General features: G+C 47.6%; 1 protein-coding gene across 2 annotated transcripts in view; it reads left to right on the top strand.

The window, feature by feature from the left end:
• Nucleotides 1-23,563, top strand: part of Sord (sorbitol dehydrogenase) — a 29,119-nt gene extending 5,556 nt beyond the window's left edge. Inside the window, exons 2-10 of one of the 2 annotated variants that reach the window (XM_055623656.1) lie at nt 544-588; nt 3,507-3,540; nt 5,917-6,081; nt 11,355-11,514; nt 15,103-15,221; nt 16,516-16,581; nt 18,073-18,248; nt 21,400-21,521; nt 22,307-23,563. In XM_055623656.1, coding sequence (XP_055479631.1) covers nt 5,931-6,081; nt 11,355-11,514; nt 15,103-15,221; nt 16,516-16,581; nt 18,073-18,248; nt 21,400-21,521; nt 22,307-22,472 — 960 coding nt within the window. In that variant the 5' untranslated portion in view covers nt 544-588; nt 3,507-3,540; nt 5,917-5,930 and the 3' untranslated portion in view covers nt 22,473-23,563. The remainder of the gene's footprint in view (nt 1-543; nt 589-3,506; nt 3,541-5,916; nt 6,082-11,354; nt 11,515-15,102; nt 15,222-16,515; nt 16,582-18,072; nt 18,249-21,399; nt 21,522-22,306) is intronic. The other variant, XM_055623722.1, reaches the window with a different exon arrangement.
• The last annotated feature ends 1,833 nt before the right edge of the window (nt 23,564-25,396 follow it).

The following is a 25,396-nucleotide window of genomic DNA, read 5'->3' as shown; positions in this document are numbered from 1 at the left end:
ATAAGAGCAAACGTGTTTGCTGTGAGTCGGCACTCCCTTTCATGATTATCCTCATGGTACAAAAGAGGAAATTCAAGAGGTTATATAACTTCACAGCGGGTTGAGGAGAGCCAGCTCTGCACACGGGCAGGCTACCCCAGAGCCTCCCTTCTGCCCAGGCATACCCAGGCAGGCTGGAGGAGGGGAAACCTCCCTCCCTTCTCTGATCCCTCCTTGTCTTGAAGCACCTAGGCCAGCGGATCTCAACCAGTGGGTTGGCCGCCGCTCTGGGGGTTGAACAACCCTTTCACAGGGGTCACGTGCCAGATACCCTACATGTCAGATATTTGCATTACGATTAATAACAGTAAAATAACAGTTATGAAGTAGCCATGAAAATCATGTCACGGTTGGGGGTCACCACAACATGAGGAGCGGTATTAGAGGACCTAGGCAAAATGGGTTGAGGGTGTGTATTTTTCAAATATACCAATGGAAAGGGGAGCTGATGAAGAGATATTCAGTGTGTGTGTATGTTTGTGTCTGTCTGTCCACCCTTTTTAGGCGTGCATTCTACCCCCGAGCTACAGCCCTCAAGAACCTTGAGAGGTAAGGAGACAAACGGAAGGTTAGCACAGGAGAAATCTGAGATGGAAAAGAAGATTAGGTAAACAAGGTTGCCGCCAGGCACACACCACCTTTTAGTGTTTGGTGGCCACGCTGTGGTAACTTGGTAAAGCCTGGGATCCACAGTGGTACTTAGAGCAATATTTACAAGCTTAGGGTTTATTTGTTTATTTTGAGGTGAAGTCTTGCTGTCTAGTTCAGGCAATCTTGAAATTCTAGATCCTTCTCCCCCATCTTCCTCAAAACTGCTTACCCACTGTGAAGATTGATTTTATTTCTAATATAAAGAAGGCATTTTATATCTGTGTGTGTGCGCCCGTGAGTGTGTGAGTGTATGTGCGTGCAGAGGCCAGAAGGTGTTGTATCTTTTGAAGCTGGAGTTACAGGCGTTTGTAATCAGCCTAACATGGGTGCGAGGCCCCGGGCTCTGGTCCTCTGTAAGATCAGCAGACACTTTCAACTTCTGAGCCCTCTCAGCTACCAATGGTTGATCTTAACATGGTCTTGTGTCCAGTGGCATGTCCCCTGCAGAGAGAGGAAAGCTGGAGCTGAGCCACAGTTGAGTGAGTGAAGTCACCAAGAGGCAGGGAGGGGGTTTGCTGAGCGCTGTAGCTCTGTGGATAGACTGCTTGCTTTGTGTGCACAAAGCATTGGGCTCCTTCTCCAGCACCACAGAAATACGATATGGTGGCCCTCAGCTGTACTCCCAGAATTTGGGAGAAGAAACCAGAGCTTAAAGGTCACCTTCGGATAAGTAGCCAGAGAGTGTGAGGAGAGAGGGAAAAGAAATGGTGTGAAGAATGAAATTTTTAGGGCCTCAGTCAATCGGACTGCCAGCACAGCACCCTCTAGTGTCCCGAAGAGTCACTGCATCTTTGAATGTGGACTAGAGCTGTAAGTAAATCTTCAGTGACTCAGGGTTTACTTGGTGTTCCAGCTGTTACTTACTCTAAGCTTCAATCTCCCACTTCCCCAGGCCGGATGTCCAGGCTTACCCTGGCTGGTCGTAAGCTAGGGAAAAAGTGAAACCAGGCATCAGTGTACGGAGTTTTGCCTCCTGATATCATTGAGAGGGACGGTGGGCAAGGTCCTAAGTTAGAAACAAAACCAGTGGTCATTAGCTCCACTGAAGTTAAAGGTTTTTTTTTTTTTTGTTTGTTTGTTTTGTTTTTTCAAGACAGGTTTTCTTTTTGTAGCCTGCCTCTGCCTCCCCAAGTGCTGGGACTAAAGTCATGCGCCACCATGCCTGGCTGAATGATTTATTTTTATGTGCATTGGTGTTTTCTGTTTGTTTGCTTGGTTGGTTTTGTTTTGTTTTTTTCCTGTGCATATGTCTGTGTGAGGGTGTCAGATCCCCTGAAACTGGAGTTATAGGCAGTTATGAACTGCCATGTGGGTGCTGGGAAATGAACCTGTGTGTTCTGGAAGAGCAGCCAGTTCTCTTATTCACTGAGCCATCTCTCCAGTCCCTTAAAAAATATTTACTTATTGTGTGTGTGTGTGTGTGAGAGAGAGAGAGAGAGAGAGGAGGAGGAGGAGGAGAGGTGGCTGGCATGTGGAGGTCACTGGACAACGAGTGGGAGCTGGTTTTCACCTTCAGTCACATGGGTCCAGAGATCAAACTCAGGTTTTCAGGCTTGTCCAAAAGCCCTCTTACCTGCGGAACCACGTCGCTGGCCAGGAAGGTGGAGTGCTTTAAGCAGAGGCCCCTTCAGGGCAGTCTGCATGGAGGCCCACCTACTAATTGCCCCACACAACTGTCAGCTCTTTCTGTCACCCGAAGAAGAAAGGGCACTGTCCGTCAGAACTGCCGGAGGCACAAGGGAAACTGTTCTAAGTGTCGGGGAAAGCCAGGCTGAGCCCTACTTAATCCCCTGTCTGGCGACAGGATCTTGAACCTAACTCCCTAACCTCAGGTTTCTCATCTGTAGGCTCTGGGCTGTGGTAAGCCAGAGCTGAAAGTATTCTACAGCAACCGCTGTAAACATTTCACATTGCCCTCTCCCTCTGGTTCTTGTCTGCCCACAGAGAATTAATACAGTAAACACTTGGATCTGGCCACTCTCGGTCCTTCCTCCTTGTCAACCCTGACTTAACTGTGGCCAGGTAACCACAGAGAAAGGGTTAGTAAGCAAATTCTTTTCTAATACTAGCTGTGAACACCAAAATCAGTCAGGTTGCTTTATGCACTAAAATGCAGGCCCTTGTGTTCTAAAGGGGCTCCTAAAACTCCGCATGGAGGTTTTAGAAGAGATGCCTGGGTATCCCGTGTGCTGAAGTAAAGGGAAAGCAGCGGCAGCAAGGACACCCTCCCACCTGTCCAATCCAGCCTGTAACTCCCTCCTTTCCCTGTAGGAACAGGCCAGAGCAAACAGATGTGTATCTGAGAACATGATCGCTAGGATGAAAAGCTCCAGTGAGGAAGGCAGATCTAGAAACGCAGCGCAGCTCAGACACCCTTCGTGCACGGAACCACATCCAGCACACTTTTCTTAGTCCTGGGCACGTAGCTCCAAAGGTGTGCTGAGCAACTACAGTGGCCTCCCGCAGCGTTGACAGTTGGGCTTTGATTGCGGGGTGGTTGGCAGTTTTCTGAGGAGGGGACCCAGCTTCAGAACAGTCTGTGCTGTTTGTCACCGTTATACACTTTCCTATCGTGTTTGGAGTACGTTGTGCATGCCATCATTTGGGCCAATGGCTCTGTCTTGAACAGTGTGGTGAAGAGCAGGACAGGCTTTCTAGCAGGCCGGGTGCTCCCCTTTAGTGCTCTCGGGTAGCAGCAGATGCTTTGAACTGGCATTCTGGGTATAATTAAATGAAGCTCCAGGTGACTATTTTATAAGTGAAAAATGTAGGGACAAGTTATTATGCATACTAAACAACCTTCTCTTTTATTTCAGGAGAACTACCCAGTTCCCGAACCTGGCCCAAATGGTAGGTCCTTGGGAAACTGACCTGACATGTGCATTGATCCCTGCCCCTCTTTTCCTACTGGTTGACATGTTTACTTCTTTTTTTGTCCATTGGCTAAAATGATTTATTTTGGCTACCGTATGAAGTAAAAGAATCAGTGATATGAGGAGAAAAACTAAGATGCCAGACTGCTGAGTTGCCCTGGGTTTTTGATGTGAATCATATGGACCAAAGGCAGAACCAACCCTTCTTACCTAACAAGCAAGTACCCTGTTTACCAGATTAGATGCCAAATCATAATTCTGGTTCTAGAAATCTACAGAACTAAATCTCATAGTTAGCGAAAGAGCACGGCGTTAGCACACCGAAGAGGACCAGCCCAGAGCTATCTACCTGTCCAGTCATGGTGGGAGGGGCTATGGGAAGTCCTGTCCCTTCCCCTAATCAACCGAGCACAGAAAGTGACTGAGCATCTAGGGGCAGGGTTCCTGGCACCTTTGCTCCACTCCGGGCCTCTCGGTGGGTGAGCCCACTGGGCTGAGCTGTCATGTAGGTTTCCTGGTGGCATCCAGACCTGGGGAGGTCATGCCCACTGTTGGCTAGGGTAGAGTACCCCATCCCAGAATCCAGGTCATCATCTGTAGGATTCCTGGGTGAGGCTAGGGACCAATGGACAGAGTCTTCGGTCCCTCAGATTCCTTTGCTCTCCTTGATGACCTGGGATGTCCTCCCCACCCTGCCATACTTCAGCCCAGAAGCACAGATTCTGGGCAAACGTCAGATTGAAGGAGGCTTTGTTGGTAACTCCAGAGCTTTGCCACTCAAAGGTCAGTGGCATTGTTGACTTACAGTGATAAGATATGAACAACAGCTATTCCTATCAGTGCGTAGCAAGCAATGCAAATTTAAGGGCTTAGACATTTTCACGAAGATATCATGTTCAGGGGCCTGGAGGAGGCGCCTCACTGTATCCTGACAAGGTGGCTTTGGCTGCAGAGGTGGCCCAGGAAGGGCTTTCTTGGTCTGTGAAGGGTCCTCTCTGACCCAGCCTATTCTGATTCTTTTGTCTGTTGCTATAGTTGAATGGGAAGAGAGTAAACTGGAAAGCTAGTATTCCAGCAAGACAGGTCTCATCTCTTGCTATAGAGAAAACTTAGCATTTTCCTGATTTCAATAATGTTTCTCTGTCTTTGATTTCAGAATTCAGCCTGCCATTCCTAATTTCTCAGTAAAAACCAAGGGCAAAGACAGTTCCTCAGAGACATATCTGGGGGATTTTGCTGGCAATTTGCAGATATGTCTGAGTGCGTAGTTAGTGCCCTTAGCTTCTTTGTCTTTTGAAGATGGAGTTTTGTTGTTTTTTTTTTCCTCAGGGAGGTACTCATAATGTCGTCATCTAGGTCAGACGGAGCCCAGAATCCTTTGGTACTTATTTGAGCTGGGAGGCCCACTGGCCTCATTATTTTAAACTTGGACTCCGGACAACAGAAACACCACCAAACCTCACTTGATTCAGTCCCCTGAAGGGTAAGGGTAAAGGGTAACTTCACTTACAGGAAAGTGAAGTTTAAACTGTACCTTTTTAGAAAACAAGGAACAGGAAGAACTTAACCTGGCAGCTCATCACGCAGTGGCAAGCAGAGATTCTCAGGATGATAAGAGTCAGGCTCAGCTCAGTATTTGGGAACGGTTATCTCCTGCAAAACAGTTCGTTCTTTTAAATGGCTGACACAGTGCTTTCTCCTCATAATATCTTGTTTACAGTAGGATTGGCCAGGCTCTCCAAACAAACAGACCAAGTAAGATATATGTATATCTACAGAGGGAAGGGAGAGGAGAAAAGGGCAGTTTATTTTATGTTGGACAACTAACTCCTGTGATTGGGCGGTCTGGAAAGCTCTGAGCTTGCAGGGCAGGGTATTAGACTCAGGCAGGCTTCCTGTGTAGTAGTCTTCGGAAAGTTTTGCCTTCGGTCTTCTCCCAAGGCCTCTAAATGATTGGTTGAGGCCTACCTGCTTAACGGAGGACAATGTCTTCCACTCACAGCCTATTGATGTAGATGCTAGTTGTGCTGTAAGACCCTTCACAAGAAACCCCACCTTATAAGCAAAGTCTGCATGGGTGTTTGACCAAATATCTTGGAACACTAGCCCAGCCTAGTCAACACGTCCTTACCCATAACACTCTGTTCCTTTGCTCTGTTCAAGCTGTTCCGTGTCTTCCTAGGCTTAACTGGGTCCTCTGTTTAGCTTATTTTCTTTTATAATCTCAGTTTTGTACCTGCATCTGAGAACCCAGATCTCTCCCCTGTCCAGAGGGGAACTGCTATTGCTCCTGAGAGCGACGGAAGGTCTGCCTTTCTCTCACCTGTTTTCTCTGTCTCAATTCTCTAATCAGAGGTGCTACTGAAAATGCATTCTGTGGGCATCTGCGGCTCCGATGTTCACTACTGGCAGCATGGCCGAATTGGAGATTTTGTTGTGAAAAAGCCAATGGTGCTGGGGCATGAAGCTGCTGGAACGGTCACCAAAGTAGGAGCGATGGTGAAGCATCTAAAACCAGGTCAGTGTAAATGTCTGTGAGGGCCTTCCCTGGGCCAGGCTCTCAGCTAAGCACAGAGATACAGCAAACAAGAGAGTGTTGGGTCCCTACATGCAGCGACCTTACCTTCTGCCTGGGAAGGGGGCACAGGCCTGGGACAGAGAGCAGGTTCTTAGTCATGGTGTGTGATGAGGGCTGCAGCAGTGATCAGCATGTCTTGTCTAGAGCCCTGTCACCTTTGAAAAGATGATGTAGAATGTGAAATGAATCACAAAAGGGAGGTTGCTAAAGTGTTTCTGTCTTATAAACTACAGACTGCTTCCAAAGACTAAGAATCAAGACCTTCTTGATTTTACTTTTAATTATTCATTTACTTTCGAGACAGTACCTCACTCTGTAGTCTATGCTGGCCCAGAACTCACTCTGTATGTGACCCGTGTTGGCCTAGAACTCTTTATAGTCCAGGCTAACCTCTATTTCAAGGTGATCCTTTTGCCCCAGCCTCCAGAGTGCTATTATTAAAAGCATGAGCCAGGTGTGAGTCTATTCCTGTGTAAGCATACTGCACAAGATTTCTTCAAGTAGCCTTGGCTCTCCTAGATCTTACTCTGTAGACCAGGCTGGCCTTGAACTCAGAAATCCACCTGCCTCTGCCTCTCTAGTTGCGGGGATTAAAGTCGTGAAGCACCACTGTCCAGTGGCGTGCTCTTTAGTCACTGAGTATCCAAAGAGATGCAAAGTGCACAATCGGCTTTCCCAGGAGAGAGCTATTCCAACCCCAAACCCTAGAATCTTTGCATTAGGAAGATCTTGATCTTCCTTTCTGATAGAGGCTCTTCTAGTGTTCTAGCATAAGAATAGCCACACAAACCACTCAGACTTTGGTCTCAGTTTGTTTATTGGAACACCTTTTCCAAGCTGATCGATCAGGGCCACAGTAAGGACTTGAGAGCCTAATTGTGACATCTACAAGTTCTCATAGCAGGGTTTTTATAGAAAGAACCAAACAACATGGGGAGGGCAGTAACACATTTTGGCTAACTGTACAAAGCAATTTTATGGTTTTGGCTAACTGGACAAAGCATTGTCAGCTAACCTTTAAGCTTATAGGTCCTAAGTAAGGTAAGTGAGGCAAGGCCTAGGGTCTTCTATAGTACACCCAGAGTGTAGACCGGTGTGTAGATAAAATGGGTGCAACCAGAATGTAGCCAAGTGAATAGATAACAAAGTTATCTATTGAATCATATACTATTGAATCATAGTAAAATACAAGATCAGCTATGAACAACCACTTCCAGGAAGCAGAGTTGAAAAGTTTAAAATTGCGAGCTTAATTTCACCTTAGAAACAAAATGGAAGTTGAATATGAAGATGGCTGCATCTTTGTCTCAAATAGCAGGCTATAACACTAGCTCAGTTGGCTTCCATCTTGCTATGTAAGGTCACCAAAGATGACCTTAAAATCCTGGCTTCCTGTTTTTACTCACTCAGCTTTTATCTCAGAGGACAACATAGCTTTAGCAAGGCTGAGCTTTATATCCAACCTTTAAGATAGTTAACCAACTTGTCTTTCATTCCAAAATTTCCGTTTTATTTAAACAGTATCTTTTATTTATTCTGTAACAGTTTCATGCACATAAATGAATTATTTCTTCCACTTTTCCCCAGAACCCAGCAATCCTCAACTTGCTCCTACTTTGTGTCTTTGCCTTTTTTTTTTTTTTTAACCAGAGTCCAATTAGTTGGACTGTTGGAATGTTGACTAATCATGCAGGTAACCATAACTGTTAGTTTGTGAGTGCAATAGCCATGTCATGCCCAGACAGCATTTCACAGCGCTTCTCTTTATATACCGTGTCTCTTACATTCTTTTTCCAAAACGATTCCTGAGCCTTGTGGTGCGTGGTTGATTTAGATATCCCATTCAGGGATGAACACTCAATAGCCATTTGTTCTCTGCACCTGGACCAGTTATGAGTCTCTGTATTAACTGCTAACCACTTGTAGAGAGAAACCTTTTCTGTCCAAGGTGGAGGGTGGCACTATGTGTCTAAATATACACATTTAAAAGGTAGCTTGACAACACATCTGTTTGGCATGACAGCTGGTAGGTATCTCCCTGGGGCCCGTCTTTGAGTTTTGTTAGATGGCTAGGGAAACAATAGTCTAATAAGACCTAGAGCGATTGTCCCACAGTTCTCAGACGCAGCAGCCTACATTGTCCCCCGGCACAATGAACTGTCTTGGCATAGGTAGCTGTTGGTAGCAACCTTCCCTTGCTTATTGAGGCCGTTGATGACTGAAGCCTGGAGATGACTTTAGATTAATTGGGGGAAGCTGGGGTTTGGCAGGAGGTGCTGTGAAATGTTTCAGTCTCTGAGCCCAGACATAGGGAGGGATTGGTAATCTTAGAAGTTAAACATGTCTCATTTAGGATTCTTAAGTCAAGACCTCTACTCACTGTTACTGCCAAAAAAAAAAAAAAAAAGCATTGGAAAAAGCCTGTGGTAATACAGGCTCATCTCAAAGCGGAAGGCTCTTATCTTCCTGCAGCCAACCAACAACTGATCACTTCCTGTTGGACCAGGTCCTCTAAGATCTAACAAGTACTTAATCAATGTCTGCTATGGGTTCAGACTTGGGTCAGGTGCTTTGAGAAATGAAAAAAAGAAAAATTGTGAGTCCTGGATTCATAGATCTGGTTAGGGAGACCAGACATTAGAACTGCCAACAACACCAATAATTGGAGGGGGGAAAAGTACATAGTCAGGGGTCAAAGAAAGGACATGGTGAGCAGAGGTGGTTAAAGAAAGTTCATAGATAAGTGGAGCAGGATATATGACAAGAATAATTACAAAGGAAGAAGAAAGCTTGTATGTATTGGCTTGCTGTTCATTGGCTTGCTGTGATACCAACACATTTAATGCTTGAGACAATGCCATGGGGCACACTTTATTACCTTTATTAATAGAGTCAGACACTGGAATGTGGTTCTTGCCCAGGGCCACACACTGGCTGGTCTCAGAGTTGGCTGGAATGCCACCCTGTTCCATCTGGCTCAAGAGCGAATGTTTGAACCAATGAGTCGCCTGTCATCTGAGATTTGAGAAGGTTTTGTTTTTGAGTTAGTGAGGCAGGTCAGACCCATAAAATGACACAGGTCAAGTAATGTGTCTTGGTTCTCACACATGTATTCTCAGAGCAGATGCTTTCCACTGGGGAGTTGGGGGAGATGATAAACATGCATAGCCTCTCTTCAAAGGACTCTCCAAATGAGAATTGCCATTTGTCACAATGCAGTGATAACCAGGAGGTAAAAATGGCAAATGCAAAACTCTACCTTGAATGTCAAGTTGAGTATATTATCCTTAACGGTGGGTATAAAGAAGTACAGGTGGGAGAAGCTGAGGGGGTCAGACGAGTTGAGAGCTACATCTTAAAAACCACTGGTAATTTTTTTTTAATTTTATGTTTTTATTTTAAAAATTTTATGTGCATGGGTGTTTTGTCTGAATGTGTATCTGTATACTACTCTACTCACATGCCTGGTGCCTGCGAAATCCAGAAAGAATGTTGGATCTCCTGGAATTGGACTTGTCTGGATCTGTGAGCTGGGAATTAAAGCTGGGTTCTCTAGAAGAGCAGCCAAAGCTCTCAGACTCTGAGCTATTTCCCCAGTCCTCCCCCCAGTTCCTTATAATGGCAAAGATAGATGTGATGCAGACAACACTCTCAATTTAAATGAGGAGTCAAGATACTCATAGACATTGTCTGGAAAACAAGAAATAGCCAGTTGTCCACCAACAAACTCTCTGTGCTATACTCACAGGATGGACTGCCATTCAGTCACAAAGAGGAATAAACAATTGTAACATGCATCAACCAAAAAACTTAATGAAAAGCCAGATACAGAGCACACGCCATGTGATTGCCATTTTTTCTTTATTATTACGATTTTTATTAATTACAGTTTATTCACTTTGTATCTCCCCTACCAATCCCACCCGCCCTCCCTCCTCTCCGCCCGTGCCCCTCCCCCAGTCCACTGATAGGGTGGTTGTCATTTTTAATATTGTATAACCAGAAGTGCTAATCTATGTCAAACAAACTCAAAATATCAGGTGTCTTAGGGGTCAGGATGGAAGCTGCCTACGAATGGACACAAGGATGAAGCTTCTGAGACAACAGCACTGTTCTTAGTCTTGATGAAAGTTTTCCTCCCCGAGGAGAATATGTCTATCAAATTCATCTAATGAATCACGGAAGATGTAAGTGGTTCGTTATACTTAAATTCAATTTAGACAAAGAAGTATAAACTGTTTAGATTCTAGTAAATGATTAGCAGCCTACTTGAAATTCATTAGTAAAGATGGAGGGGCTGGAGAGATGGTTCAGCAGTTAAGAGCACTGGCTGCTCTTTCAAAGAACCTAGGTTCAATTCCCAGCACCCACATGGCAGCTCACAACTGTCTGTAACTCCTCTTCCAGGGGATTCAGCACTCTCTTCTGGCCTCTGAGCACCCTGCTCATCATTTGACTCCTAGTTATTGTCTAAACTAGAAAACATGAACCAGGCCATGACAGTCTTTTTTTTTTTTTCCGTTGTGGGGGGAGGGATTTCGTACAATATCCTCTGATCACAGTTTCCCCTCCCCAACTCCTCCTACAATTGCCATTCTATTTTTAGAGGCCTCGCCCCATATGTTCACAAGTGAAGAATGAAACGTTTGCCCCCTCTGTGTAGCAGATAACACTTTGTGACACGTTGAGACAGGAGAGCCTGCTGGGACGTTTTAGAGAGATAACGGTTTGTGTTTCCCAGGGGACCAGGGCAAGCTGGTTTAGCACGAGACAGGCTAACCCTCTAGAGTGGGCTGGCCCTCGCTCCCAGAGTGAGAATCTTTGCTGGGTTGTATGTCTCCTTCAGAAGCACCGGGACAGCTGGGCATGGTGGCTCACATCGCTATCCCCGCACGAGGAAGCTGAAGCAGGGGCAGGGTTGCTGAGAGCTGAGGACCAGCTTGGTTTGTGGGGTGACATGGGCCTCAGTGAGATAGGGTGGGGAGGTTAGAGGAAGGGGGGAGGGAGGAGAGAAAAGAAGGCCCCAACAGGCTGGCCTTGTCCAAGGCACCAGGATTCCCAGAGGAGAGGCCCTTTAAGCTGAACTCCCCCTCCCGGCCTCAGCCCGTGAGGGAGCTCTTGTTTTCAAAGGTTGGAAAGAAGAACCAGACCCAGCAGGAGTGAGGCTCTGCCTCTGTTCTTAGATGCGGCATCCTCTGTGTTCTCCTCTCCAGGTGATCGGGTGGCTATCGAGCCTGGGGTTCCCAGAGAAATAGATGAATTCTGCAAGATCGGCAGATACAACCTGACGCCGACTATCTTCTTCTGTGCCACGCCCCCCGATGACGGAAACCTCTGCCGCTTCTACAAGCACAATGCTGATTTCTGCTACAAGTTAGTGCCTAAGCTCGCTGGACTCCCTTGGGAGTCCTTTTCCATTGGTTAGATTTTCCTTCTAGTTCCTCACAACAAGCATCTTCTTTAACACACACATACACACAAACACACACACACACACACACACAATCACACACACACACACACAAGGATACATACAAGGATACATATATATGAGAAGGGGAAGAGATGAGATTCGCTATGGAGTCCTGACTAGCCTCAAACTCACAGAGACATATAAACCAGGGTAAGTAACTTAAGACTCAGATCTGCCTGTTTCATGGGCCACCACACCCAGCTCAGCCTTAACTTTAAATACAAGGCATTAAAGGCAGCCCTTCCCTTCTTGGTGGCTTTGAGGGAAGGCAGCCTGCCTGAGTCTCATCTTTCATCTCAACTTCCCAGTACCTGGAGCAGTAACAGAAAATCATCGCCAAAATCGCCACCTCTTGCATCTATTCTGAACAGAACTTGTCATAACTAACTCTTTATTTCCCTGCAGCCACAGAGAGGAAAATTATGGTTAGGTGTGGTATCACACCCTTTTTATACCAACACTCTGAATACAGAGGCAGGCTTGGTCCATGTAGGTAGTACAGGCCTGCCAGAGTTGCATATTGAGACCCTGTCTCAGAGAGAAAGAGAGGATGGCGATGAGGAAGAGGAAGAGAAAGAAGAGGAGGAGGAGCAGGAGGATTAACTATAACAAAAGAGGCCTCTGCATCAACCAGCACCAATGACAACACTTTAGAGCCTTTTCCTGAGAAGCCTGAGTGTGGATCAGGACCTGAGTCCTGGCATGCTAGGTCCATTCCCTCCTTGTGACTTGGAGGAGATGATTTGACCTTCTGCTTCTGTTAGCCAGCAGAAGACTAAATTAGGCAATGCATGGGAAGTCATAATTATTACTCCATATTTGTGCTTGTATATAATCAGGCTTTGCTGCCTAACTAATAATGGATAACAATGGGATGGGAACCATTGCTGCAGCTGTATGCCAGCCTTAACTGAAGCAGAAGAAAGCTAATGAACTCAGGCACAGAGCACAGCCACAGTGCAAACCGCCCTTCCCATGCCTGGAACAGTCTTGGGTTGAGAAGCTGTGTCTAAGAGAAGCAAAATGCAACATAATTCACCATGAAACCCTAGGCTGCTGGCATGTCATTCCTCTCTTGCCAACCCAAGTGTTTTCCTTCTGTCTAGCCTGGTCCCAGAGGCAGCTCTCAACCAGTATGGGGCTTATGTGACAGGGACAGGAATGTGTCAAGGGCAGGGATGGTCTGATGGATCTAATTGAGGTGGTTTTTGTTTTGTTTCTAAATTTTTTTCACTTTTGTTTCGGTTTCTTCTTCCTCCTCCTTCAACAAGATCTCACCACATACCCCAGGCTGGCCTGTAACTCACTATGTATTCCTGGCCAATGTCAAACTCACAGCAATCCTGCTGCGACTGCCCACGTTGCTCAAGTTGCAGACACGAACACCACAGCTGCCCAGAGCTGAGAGTTTTCTAGTTCTCCCTGCAAACTTAGAGAAGAGACATAGGCTAGAGGCCTTGGGGTGATGATGGGCCAATACCCATCCAACACTGCTCTAGAAGAAAGCAGCTGTGTGGGTTGGATATGCCTTTCAGCAAGGGATTCCTGAATCAGCTCATTTTTTCTGGCTCCTTTGCCAAGTCAAGCCTCAAGCAGCCGTTCGTGGAACACAGTGGTAAAGCTCAAGACACAACCCTGCTCTCTGAGGTTGGCTCACTGTGTGACCTTGACCAAGGTCTCTAAGGTTTAAAATCAGGGTAGTGTCTCCCTCACAGAACAGCTGGAAGAATGCAATGATTAGATTATAGATTATACTGAGTGCTCCGCATAGCACATGACAGATGCTCAGGGATGATAAGGTAGGCCTTAGCTTAGTCTTGTGGTCTGAGGGTAGAGGTCTAGGACGAGGCCTGAGAAGGGGGTGTGTCTGGGATAGGCATGGCAGTGGTTTGTGAAATGGTGAACAGGGTGTGGTGGTGAATGATATTCTGCTCATCAGAGGTTCTGGCAGATTTGAGGAGAGCCTGTAGGGGCTTCTGCCCTTCCTTCAAATCTTCCTTAAGCCTTTGCTCTGCCCCAGCTTCCTCTCTGATCCTGTTTCTGAGGACTCCTACACTGCCACTGCCTCTGCATTTTCTACCCCAGATCTTCTGGCATTTAGCTCTCTCCTCTACCATTTTCTCTGTCTCCTGAACCTTATTGTAAATCCCCTCCCCAAGGTTGCCTGTCCTGATGATTGTAAGTTACAAAAGGCTCAGGAAGGAAACCCTTATCCTGCCTGTGGTCAGTGCTGCTCTCGGGCTTCTGGTCTTCTGCCCATTTGCCTGGATCCCTGGCTCCCAGCTAGGTGTGAGGAGACAGACCTGAATGACAGAACACTCAGACTGTGGTCCCTCCCTCCCCTTGTGTTCCGACCTCACTTCTTTTTGGTGTTCTTATTCTACAGAGAGGTTGGAGAGAGGGGAGAGGAACAGTCAGCTTAGATCCATTTCTTTCTCTGGGAGAATGTGAAGGGGCAGGATGTCGTGTTAGACAGAGAGAGAGAGAGAGAGAGAGAGAGAGAGAGAGAGAGAGATGGCCTTTGAGAGTTTAGCAATCTTCCTTGTGTCATTTTTTTCCCCCTTATACAGAATGTGCCCATAGGGTGATCAGAGTATGGCTTAGAGTGTGGAGCATGAAGCAAGAGATGCAGAGGCCTTGCAGTTTGTTCTGTAATGAACAGGAACAGTGGCCAGAGGATGTTGGGGTGAACACAAGTCCAGCTGCCCTGTTAATTTCTGGGTGGGGGGAACTTGAAGGTGTCCACATTTGTAGGTGTTTCTGGGAACCAAGTAAACATTGGATAACAAGGAACCAGTGGAAACATAACAGGAGTCTCAGAACCACTTGTGTCAAGAGGCATTTGATGTGGGCCGGATGAGGGCAATCAGGGCTCCTTGGCTTGAGTCTTGCAGTCTTATCACAGCTTAGTTTTACCCTCTGAAGAATAAAGGTGATCATAGAGCCTGACTGGCAGGGTTGTCTTGAGGGTTAGATAAGATAATGAGTGAGAAAGCATTCTAGCCTGCCAAGCCTCCTACAAACACCAATGGGACTGTGGATGCAGCTGAGATGGCAGCAGGTTCACTGAACTCTGAAGTGATTTCATCAAAGAAATTTTAGTTTTCTGGGGGCAGAACGGCATGGCTTTTGGAGGCAAACATATCTGGCTTTCAATTCAAACCCTTTGAGCCTCACTTTGAACTTCTGAGATAAGTCATTGAACTCTTGCAGCGTAATTTCTTTCTCAGTAGGCTGGAGGTAATAGCAACTATGACGGGACTATTCTAACAGTGTGAGCAAATACATGTAAAGTGCTTGGCACGTTGCTGTATGTATAAGTCAGTGCTTAAATGCTACTTGTTGTTCTAGTACCTTAGGCAAACACAGTGTAGTACCAATGGCAGGACTGCAGTATTATTACCACACTATGACAGTGTAGTATTGATAACGTCGTCAGCACTGAGGAAGTCGAAGACCCTAACCATGGATGTTGGCTTACTTCTCAGGCTTCCTGACAGTGTCACCTTTGAAGAAGGAGCCCTGATTGAGCCTCTGTCTGTGGGGATCTATGCCTGCCGTCGAGGTTCAGTTTCTCTGGGGAACAAGGTCCTCGTGTGTGGAGCTGGTAAGAAACGGGGCTTGTGGCTGTGGGTTCACTGGTCAGCGATGTGGAGGTCCCTCCCCCATCTCATTCCCTCTCCAAGAGCTGGTTTGATTCTAGCCGCCTTCTGGGTAGAAGAGGGTTACAGTGCCTCGCTCAGTGATCAGCCCTTGGCTAAACAGAAAACATGTCTAAGGTGGATGTCGTGGCACACATCTGCTTCTCAGCACCTGGGAGGCTGAGGTAGGAGAATTTCTGTGTATTCCAGGCCAGCCCGGGCTACACAGTGAGACCCTATCTCAAACAAAACAAAACAGAACAAAACAAAAACAAAAACCAAGTAAAGGTCAACAAGCAGGGTAGGAGCCAGCATTAGGTTTCATAGGGAATGTAATCCTTTGTCCATTTAAGTAATAAATAAATCTTGAGAGAAAGTAGGAAAATATTTGGGGTAGTAAAGGGAAGAGTAACTTTTGGAACTTGCAAGTCACGCTGGAGAAATGATAGCTTTCTCCTCTGCAAAGGAAGTAGGGAGGCCCTGTGAACATGCTTGCACCTGTGTGCACACGCATACGTACCGCAAATAAGTGCAACAAGAGAACCATGATTCCGTGTTTTTATGTCAGGAGCTGCAGAGTTACAGCCTAATCTTTGACGCTGTACCGTTGCCTCCCTGCAGACATTTGAGGTATTATTTCCCAGCGTTCCGCTTTCTGTGGGAAATACGCAAGGTTGTTTTCAAGAGGGGTGTGTACAAAAAGAAAACTCAAAAAGTATTCCTTATTGCTTCGTTTTGTGAGGCTTTGTGTTATACCGAAACCACAGTGCCATCCAGCAAGCAAATACCAAAGGGGAGGGTGGGCCAACCCAGGGACCCACCTCAAGGAAGAGGGATGCTTGGAGCCTCAAGGAAGAATGTGACTCTCCCTGGGGAGGGGTGGTGAGTTCCCCTGATGTCAGAGAAGCACAGCCAGATCTTAGTCTCTGCTTCTTTGGGACTCTCTTTAGCAGTGCCTAAGAGAAAAGAGGCTATTTCTAACTGAATAATGAGGGATCAAACGGAACTTACTGCTAGGGACATGTTTCATGAAGAGAACAATCCTTCATTTGTTCACATCTGCATTCATGAACAGCTTTAAAAATCTTATTGTGTGCCAGGCACTTGGAAAGACCCTAACAACACAACAACAACAACAACAACAACAACAACACACACACACACACACACACACACACACACACACACACACACAAAACAGTCCCGTCAGGGAGGGAAAAATTGATGTTTGTAAACTTCTCTACTCTCTGCTTCCTCTAGGGCCAGTTGGGATAGTCACTTTGCTTGTGGCCAAAGCAATGGGAGCTGCTCAAGTGGTGGTGACTGGTAAGATGGGTTTCTTCTTCCTCCTCTTTTCTTCTTCTTCTCCTCCTCCTCCTCCTCCTTCTTCTTCCTCTTTTCCTCCTCCTGCTTCTACCTCTTCCTCCTCCTTCCTCCTCCTCCTCTTCTTCCTCTCTCTCTCTCTCTCTCTCTCTCTCTCTTCCTTGTTCCTTTGAGACAAAAACCTTGTGTGAACAAGGTTTTTCTGTGTAGCCCTGGCTGTCTGGAACTCACTCTGTAGACCAGGCTGGCCCTGAACTCAGGGATCTGCCTTTCTCTGCCTCCTGGGTGCTGGGCTCAAAGGTGTGGCCACCACACCGTAAGAAGATTTACTTCTATCCAAGTCTCCTTGAGGGAAACAGCTGGGTTTATGACTTGAAAGCAGCAGTGGGGCTCATTCTCTTCTGTTAGTCCCTTTTCTGTTGCCTAGAAAAGAAATGTCCGAGTCTGGTAACTTCTAAAGAGGTTATTCACTTGGTTGTTTCAGAAGACAGGAGTCTAAGACTGAGCCACCTCATTATTTTGGCCCCATTTCGGAAGGCGTGACAAATGACAGCAGCCTGTGGTGAAAACAGGAACACCAGATAGATCCAAACTTGTCCCTTCCTTGGGCAGTAGCCCCAGTGACCTCCTTGCACCAGTCCCACCTCTTTAAAAAAAAAAAATTAATGTACATTGTTGTTTTGACTGTGTGTATGTCTGTGTGAGGAGTTACAGACAGTTGTGAGCTGCCGTGTGCGTGCTGGGAATTGAACTGAGGTCTCTCGGAAGAGCAGTCAGTACTCTTAACCCCTGAGCCATCTCTCCAGCCCCTGAGTCCCACCTTTTAAAGACTGTACTACCTCAGAGCTCCATGCCGCAGAGCAAACCTTTGTGTGAACCTTTGGGAAAAATCCCAGCACTTTCTGAGGTACTGGTTTCTGAAGAGCTTCTGTCTGCTGTTTCCTGAGTTCTAGAGCCGAAAAGCCTGCCCAGGTGTGACCAGCTTAGGACTTTTGTGAAAGGGATAGATAGCTGCTGTGGAGAGGAGAATGTGGTCCCCCACACTACCCTCTTAATGCTAAGAGGAGGCTCAGCCTGGGTCGGTCTGACCATGCTTAGAAGGCAGCGATGCTGCGGGGGTGCATGTGTGTATGTCTGTGTGTCCATGTTCGAGAGTGTATACATGTGTGTGAGTGTGCGCGCATGAACCTGTGTGGGTGTGTAGCTATGTAGAACTGTGTAGTGTGTGTGGGGCTGGGTGGAGGTGTTCTGTGTAAGGAAATAAAGGGTGGCTATGAATGTGTGTGTGTGTGTGTGTGTGTGTGTGTAGCACACAGTAGGCTACATAGTCTATGAATGTGTGTGCAGCACACAGTAGGGGTAGAGGGTTTTTGGGTTCAGCAGCTTCACCCCTTGCACTGGAGATTGCTGCGTCAGGTCTCGTACTTCCGTTTTCTTTTCCTCCTAGTTGGTTTCCTGGCTTCTGCACTTGAAATTACGTCTGCTTACCTTTAGATCTATCTGCCCCTCGGCTGACCAAAGCCAAGGAACTTGGAGCTGATTTTACCATCCAGGTTGCCAAGGAGACCCCTCAGGAGATTGCCAGTAAGGTGGAAAGTCTGCTGGGGGGCAAGCCAGAGGTCACCATTGAGTGCACTGGAGCAGAATCCTCCATCCAGACGGGCATCTACGTGAGTGAGCGGAGGGTGCAGCCTGGGGGTTGGATGGAGGTGGGAAAGAGTAGCAAAAAGAGCAGCAGTGAGGAGATCAGCCATCAGGCTCCACCAGGCTGCTGTTTGACCCCCAGGCTGATCGGCTAAGCCCTCTGCTCTTGGATTTCTTGCCTTTTGTGTGGACTTGCCCTGAGCCCTCACTGGCTCATAATGAAAAACAGACACAAGATGGGGTTGCCTTTAGCACTGTGCCATTGTACGCCATGCAGTGCTCTTGGCAAAACCATCATGAGGACAAACAGGGAACCACGTCTTCGTAGGGTGGGAAATTCCTATGTCGTTTTATTGAGGAAAACTAGTCTTGGTGTCCTCGATACAAGGCAACAGTTATTAATTCAGTTAGTCACAAAGGTGAGGTAAAGTTTTCAAGGCCAAAGTTGGTGGTAACTGGGGTGCTGTCTTCCAGAAGTCGGAACAGATAAGAGGTCTATTCCTGATTCACCCCTCAAGGTTTCACCTCACTAGCAACTTACAGGAAACACAGAGGGAGTTGGGGTGGGGGAGGGTGTGGCATTGACAGAGCAAAGTACAAGGGAAGGAGGAAAACAAGCAGTCTAGTGTGCCAGCCAGACCTCTTCTGGGCGCTTTGTGAGCCTGACGCGTCTGCACCTTAGTCCTGAAATCAGTTCACACAGCGGCAGAGCCCGCAGGTTATAGTGTCCTGAGTCAGGGTCAAGAGTTGGACCCAGCCCAGCAGGCCCCAGTGCTTAAACGCTGGCTGGGAAGGAGCAGAGGAGCCACTGTGGTAGGACAGGAGGGCCTGAGCTGGAGGAAGGAGCTCCTGCCTCTGCCTTCTTGATGCTTCCCCACAGGCCACGAGCTTCCACTTTTCTTCTGAGTCATAGCCAGTTCACGCACAGGGCACTTTGCAGCATGTGAGATATTCCAGGAAGCAAAACCTCTATCTGCCGTGGCACACCCTCAGGCCTGAACCCCTTGCAGAGACATGCTTTATCCTGCCAAGATGCTCAGTGTCACAGAGGTAGTAGCAGGAGGGATGAGATGAGCAAGTGTCACTTGGCCCTATCCTGAGTTTCTGCTAGAGTCAACCAGCTCTTCTGTTCCACTGTCATAGCCAATGGTCTCCTGTGGGAAAGGGCAAAGATAACCCATAACTGAGGATGATGATGATGACTAATGGTGTGTCTTGGGTACCTCTTTGGTGCCAGGCTTTGTTTTAGACGCATTGCAGGTTATGACAGCAAGGAAGGCATGTCTACCAGCTTCGGGTGGCTAGTAGGCCAGTGACATCACACCACAGAGGGCCGGGAGACTTAATGGATGTGCCTGTCTTTCCTCCTCTGCCCTGATACCTGGGGAGAGATGTCACCTCCAGTAGTTGAGAGTGCAGACCAGTTGCTAAGGCAACCTGAGGATGGTGGAGAGGTGAATGTGATCTGAGGTATTCTTCAGGCATGAAGTAACATCTCTCCTGACATGGTTATGGAGCTATTTTGCATAACAGGAGCCGCACAAGGTATGGCAATCCTGCCAATGAGGGCAGCAGGCAGCTGTACCAAATATGGATGTATCACCTGTCTGCCTGGGCGGTGACTGGGTGCTGTTTGTGAGATGGAGATGCCGCTGGGTAGAACTGATAGAATCTCTTGGTATATCAACCACACCCACAGTGGTCAGGTAATCTGAGTATTCATTGGCCTGTGGTCAGCATACTGCTGGCCCCTGCTACTTGGAATAACCAGTGGGTTCCTTCTCATTGTCAAGGAGGGCAACTCCCAAAGGGGAAACCATTTTCTTGGAAAATGTCAGTCAAGAGTTTTCTGTGAGTCAGCTCAAAGCTTTGACCTCTCACCTGTCTCCAGTAGGGACAGCGACATTGTTTCCATTACACATACATCCCTGGATAGTTTGTAAGTGATTCTGCACCTCAACGAAAACATAAAACAGCCTCATTGAGCACACACTAGTGCCAAGCACAGTGATTGTTACCAGTGAGGTGCCAAGCCCAGGATGGAGCTGCTCAGAGTCAGCGCCAGGAGTGCCCTCACCCTGCTGCAGCCTGGCATGCCACCTCTCAGCAGGGCACTGCAGGCCTTCTCCATGGCATCTCTTACCCCTCCCTCAGAAGGGCCTTCCTGTAGCTCTTTATCAGAATGGTTCTGGTGTAAGTGCTGCTGCCATGTCTGACTATCATGGGAATTTTGTAGGACGGACTTGTCCATTTTTCTGTTTCTCACAGTTGGGAACATGGAATACCATAGGGCCAGGACATTACTTACATGGAGATATTACTTACCTGGCATTAATTATTAATATTAATTACCTGGCATGGAGATAGTCTCTCTCTGCTAACGTGCTTCTAGGAGGAAGGAGTGATTCACTGCAGTCTAATCTCATAACATTAGCAGAGGATTGGTTTTCCAGATAAATATTTAGGGAAGACAAAATCCATTATATCCAGTACCTTTGAGGTGAAGAATAAAATGCTTCCTGCCAGGCTTCACGGGTGAAGCTGTTTATTTATGTATGTATCTATTTATTAATTAATTTATTGTTATTATTTGCTTTTTCAAGACATGGTTTCTCTGTGTAGCCTCGGCTGTCCTGGACTCACTTTGTAGTCTAGGCTGGCCTCACAGAAGATCTCTGGAACTCACAGAGATCTGCCTGCCTCTGCCTCCCTGAGCACCAGGATCACAGGTGTGCAGCACGGCGCCCAGCCCAGGTTGAAGCGGTTTTTAAACCGCAGAGTTTAACAGCGTGTTTGTGTGGCAGCTCCTGTTTTCTCACTCCTGATGGGCTCAGAGTTCCTTATTTTCCTCAGGGTTCCTTATTTTCATCTTGATTTTTTTTGAGACGTGGGAGTCTGACTATGTAGCCCTGACTGACTTGGGCCCCCACTCTGTAGCCCACACTGGACTTGGCAATCCTCCTGCATCAGTTTCCTTGGTGTAGGGTACGCTCCCATGCCCACCTGATAGACTGTCCTAGCGTCTATTCTTACATCTCCGGATCTTTAAAGGGGGATTTTAACCCTGCTGCTCTGTTGGGTTCCGGTGGCGTGTTGAAGAGTTTGGCATTGTAGCGCAAATCATGTTCTCTGGACCGCCTGTATATTCTATATGTCTTGTTTTTATTTCCTCCTCAGGCCACTCGCTCTGGCGGGACCTTGGTGGTTGTGGGAATGGGCTCTGAGATGACCAGCTTACCCCTGGTGCATGCAGCTGTTCGGGAGGTGGATATCAAGGGCGTGTTTCGATACTGCAACACGTGAGTATGATGTTGAGGGTGACCCAAGGTGCCAGCGTGGCCAAGGCAGGTCCCACGCAGCTCGCGGGGCCAGGAGTCCCTGCCTGTTTATTCGTGAAGGGCACTCCTTGACCACACTGCCAGCACTCGATATGGTAGGGCTGCTAAGGGAACGTGTACTTCTTCCTCAGAGGGAGGATCAGCCTGGGAGGGGGGGGATTGGGATCTGCCACTCATCACCTAGGCCTTCCTCCTTTTTGTTTCCTCATGACTTCCCCTTCTGCCCTTTAAAGGGAATAAGGGGGCCTGTCTTGGGGGAGAGTCGCTTTTCACTCACCCCACTCACACTGCCCTGCTCCCCCCCCCCCCCCGGCCAGGATGCTCTGTGAGGGGTACACTTCCCTGGGGATGCCTCTCCCTCCCAGCTTAGAGCTCCATGCCTCCGCAGAGTGCCCTTTTTGTGTTAAACTCTGCCAAGCTGTGCTGCTAATCTGTGCAAACGGGTTATCTTGACCCATCCCGGGCTACCTCCCTGATGCCTACTGCATTTTCATACTGGCCTCCAAAGTATAACTTAGGCCTTCGTGCCGTGCCCAAGAACTTCTAGGCTTTGGGGGCCACACTGCAAAGCGAGGGAATAGAGGCATGGATGCGGCAACTGAAAATAGTCTCTGTACCACAGATTCCAAGCCACAGGCCTTCTGTTGCTCTGTAATAGAGACCTTGCAGAAGTTTCTGGGCTTGGTACTCTGGGGGAAGCTGACTTTCTTCCTGGAGGCTAATGAAATTCTTGTGATCTTTTTCAGGTGGCCAATGGCGATTTCCATGCTTGCATCGAAGACTTTGAATGTAAAACCTCTAGTTACCCACAGATTCCCTCTGGAGAAGGCTGTAGAAGCCTTTGAAACATCCAAAAAGGGAGTGGGGCTGAAAGTTATGATCAAGTGTGACCCCAATGACCAGAACCCCTAAATGTGAATTGATCTGGGCCCTTAGCACACCCTTTCGGTATCTAAGGGCTAACTGGCTAGGAAGGGAAGCCCTGGTGAAAAGCTTTGTTTTAAATTTTAAAAATCATTAACTCACTCATAATAAGCAGAGAGCCTTAGAGCAGTTGATGTGCCTTAAAGACAGAAGTAGGGACACCTTGGGGATCTTGTATTTAGAATGAGATGCTTATACTGAGGAGCACCTAGCGCAAAGAACTGAATTTGGTAGATAGGTGCCAGGAGCATTCATATTCGTTTAGTACCTTTGGGTGAGGAGACAAAGCATGCTTTCGGTGTCCATGCTCTGCTGTGGCTGCCAGAGGGTGGGGCTGACTTACGAAGAAACAACTCCTGTAAGATGGCAGTGGCCCCATGGCTGATCTTTGTCTTGATGAATGGTTATTGGCTGTCCAGAGGACGGTGTTTCTCAAGTTAAGCGTCATTTGGTTTGAGGGAAATAAGAAAAGGAACTTGCCTTCTGGATCCAGGACAAAAACCGATCAGAAGAATGAAACAAATCCCAGCTGAGTTTTCTCAACTCCTTAGCATTCTGTCATTACATTTGCAAAGTGGAGGATCACCTTCCCAACACTGTTCATTTTTGTTGAAGAACGGTACCAGTTGCTAGGCAACCATGAGACTTCTGGCTGAAGATCTTAAATATCCTGCCTAACTAGTACAAGAGGACCCCTGGAGGGCTTGAGTTTCCCCACTCACAGGATTAGAGTCCCTTCCCACGCTCACGCACAGGTGATTAGCCCCCCATTCCACTCAGCTCTGGCTCTCAGAAAATGTTCCCCTTCTCATAGCTGGGTAAGGCTGGTGATAGCTGTTGCATGGACGTCACAGAACTTATTTTCCTCATAGGGCTCTTCTATGTAAAATTCAGATCCAAATCACACCCTTAAGATAATCAAGATCATGTACACAGGAACTGCAATGTAACTTGGGCTGTAGTCTGTAATCCACCTCTTCAGCTGCGGGTACAGGACAGAGACGGCTGGAGAAGATGGTAGCCAACACCTGAGCTTTCTCAAACTGCTTCGTATAATAAAATCTGTCGCTGGTGTCGGACTCTGGCTGTGGTCGGTGTCCGCTTAGGGCGTGGACTTAGATCGCCGGAATCGCAAAGCTTTAGAGGGACACACTGTAACAACTTATAACCTCACCAACTGCTAGAAACATGTGGCAAATAATGAGTATCTTTCAGGTGGGAAAGGTAATTCCAAACAACACTTTTCTCCTCTTGCCCTTTGCAGGAGATAGGTTCATGAGATGTCTGTACACACACACACACTGAGCAGCTTGGCATCCATGCCAGCTCACTTCTCAGTCCTATTTAGCACCATACTCATCAGCTGCCTTCTCTGAAGGCATGGAGATGCTAGAAGTGTCTCCAGTCCAGGGATTCTCAGCCTCTGGGCGGCAACCCTTTTGAGGGTTGCCTGTCATGTAACCTGCACGACGGATATTTACAATTCCTCACAGCGGAACTACAGTTATGAAGTAGCAATGAAATAATTTCATGGTTGGGGGGTTATCACAACTTTGAAGACCTGTACTAAAGGGTCAGGACATTAGGAAGATTGAGAACCGCTGCTCTAGTGAATGAGGAAAGCCCCTCACCTTGGAAGACTTTAGATGCCTCAGGGAGGGCCAGATTTCTCTGTTAAATTCACAAATAGCCACTTTTCTTCTGATTGTGTCCCCATGAAAAGGAGGCCATTGAAAGGATTTGGAAGCCACCCAAAGGACAGGGACCACCAACAAAGACATGTCACTTTGCCTAAATTTGTGCTTGTAGTGGGTTTTCTAAGTTTGTGTTGGCACCTCCATTTTCTGCCTTCAGTTGGGCCTTGTAGGGGCCTGTGAAACCAATAAAAGTGGGTGGGCTGACAGGGCATAGCATAGCTGAGATGACCGTGCGGTGCTTGCCTGTAGTTGCAACGCTTGAAGAGCTGAGGTAGGGGGATCATGTCTGAGGCCAGCCCAATTTACACAGTGTTTAAAAAGCAACAAAGCCTCAAAATGGCTCAGTCCCGTGCCCATGTCCCCTTCAGCTCCCAAGCTCTAGCTTCCCACACACATGCCAGGGGCAGAAGGGCTGGAGTAGGTCTGTTCACTGAGCCACCAGCATGGTGAAGCACCACTGAGCTGCCGGGGTTCTCCCTCTACATCTTCATCCAGATGCACGTGGAAGGGGCTGCAGGAAGGTGTGAATTCATTCCCACCACCTCCACAAGGCACTCAGTGTTGACTGACTCCGTGAATCAGTCCCGGAACCAAGAAAATGAATTCCCCCGAAGATCCCCAGTGTTGGGAGGCCTGGCGGCCTCTGTATGCTCTCACCAGTTAGGGCATGCTTTCAGTCAACACAGAGGACCCCACCCAGTCGGCACTCCCAGCACTGCCGTGAGGTGGGGTTAAGGGTACAGAGCTGAGAAGAGGACCTGCAGTTAGCCTCAAGGGAGGATGGGAAGTAAGTCCCTGACACCCCCAAGGAGGCTGGTTTGCTGGCTCCAGCAACTCCATCTTTGGCCACAGCAGGTAGTGTCGCTTCTGGAGTCTTGTTTACTGGCTAGCTCTTCCTGGTCTCTCCTGTGTAGCACAGTCTTGCCTCCTGTTTTGCATAAAGGAGGCATGCTGGTAGTGAGGTCAGAGGTCAAGAGAAGGGGAAACATACAAGATGTGTTTTACCATTTGCCTTTTCCTCAGAATTGTCCCTGTTCCTGATGTCAGCCTCAGCTCAAAGTTCAGAAACCAAGACAGGGAAGCAATACTCAGGCAGCCAGCTAGGGCAGAGGTCCAGGCAAGGGCTACACCCTTGGTAGCAGACGGTTCCCTTTCTTCCCTGTCCCCTCCACGTACCAAATTCAAGGGCCGAGGGGAAGGTGCTGCAACTCAGCA

This window comes from Psammomys obesus, unplaced genomic scaffold, assembly GCF_907164565.1.
Source record: "Psammomys obesus unplaced genomic scaffold, mPsaObe1.curated_primary_1811, whole genome shotgun sequence".
NCBI lineage: Eukaryota > Metazoa > Chordata > Mammalia > Rodentia > Muridae > Psammomys > Psammomys obesus.
The sequence above is the reverse complement of the archived record's forward strand: the minus strand, read 5'-3'. Positions and strand labels throughout refer to the sequence as shown.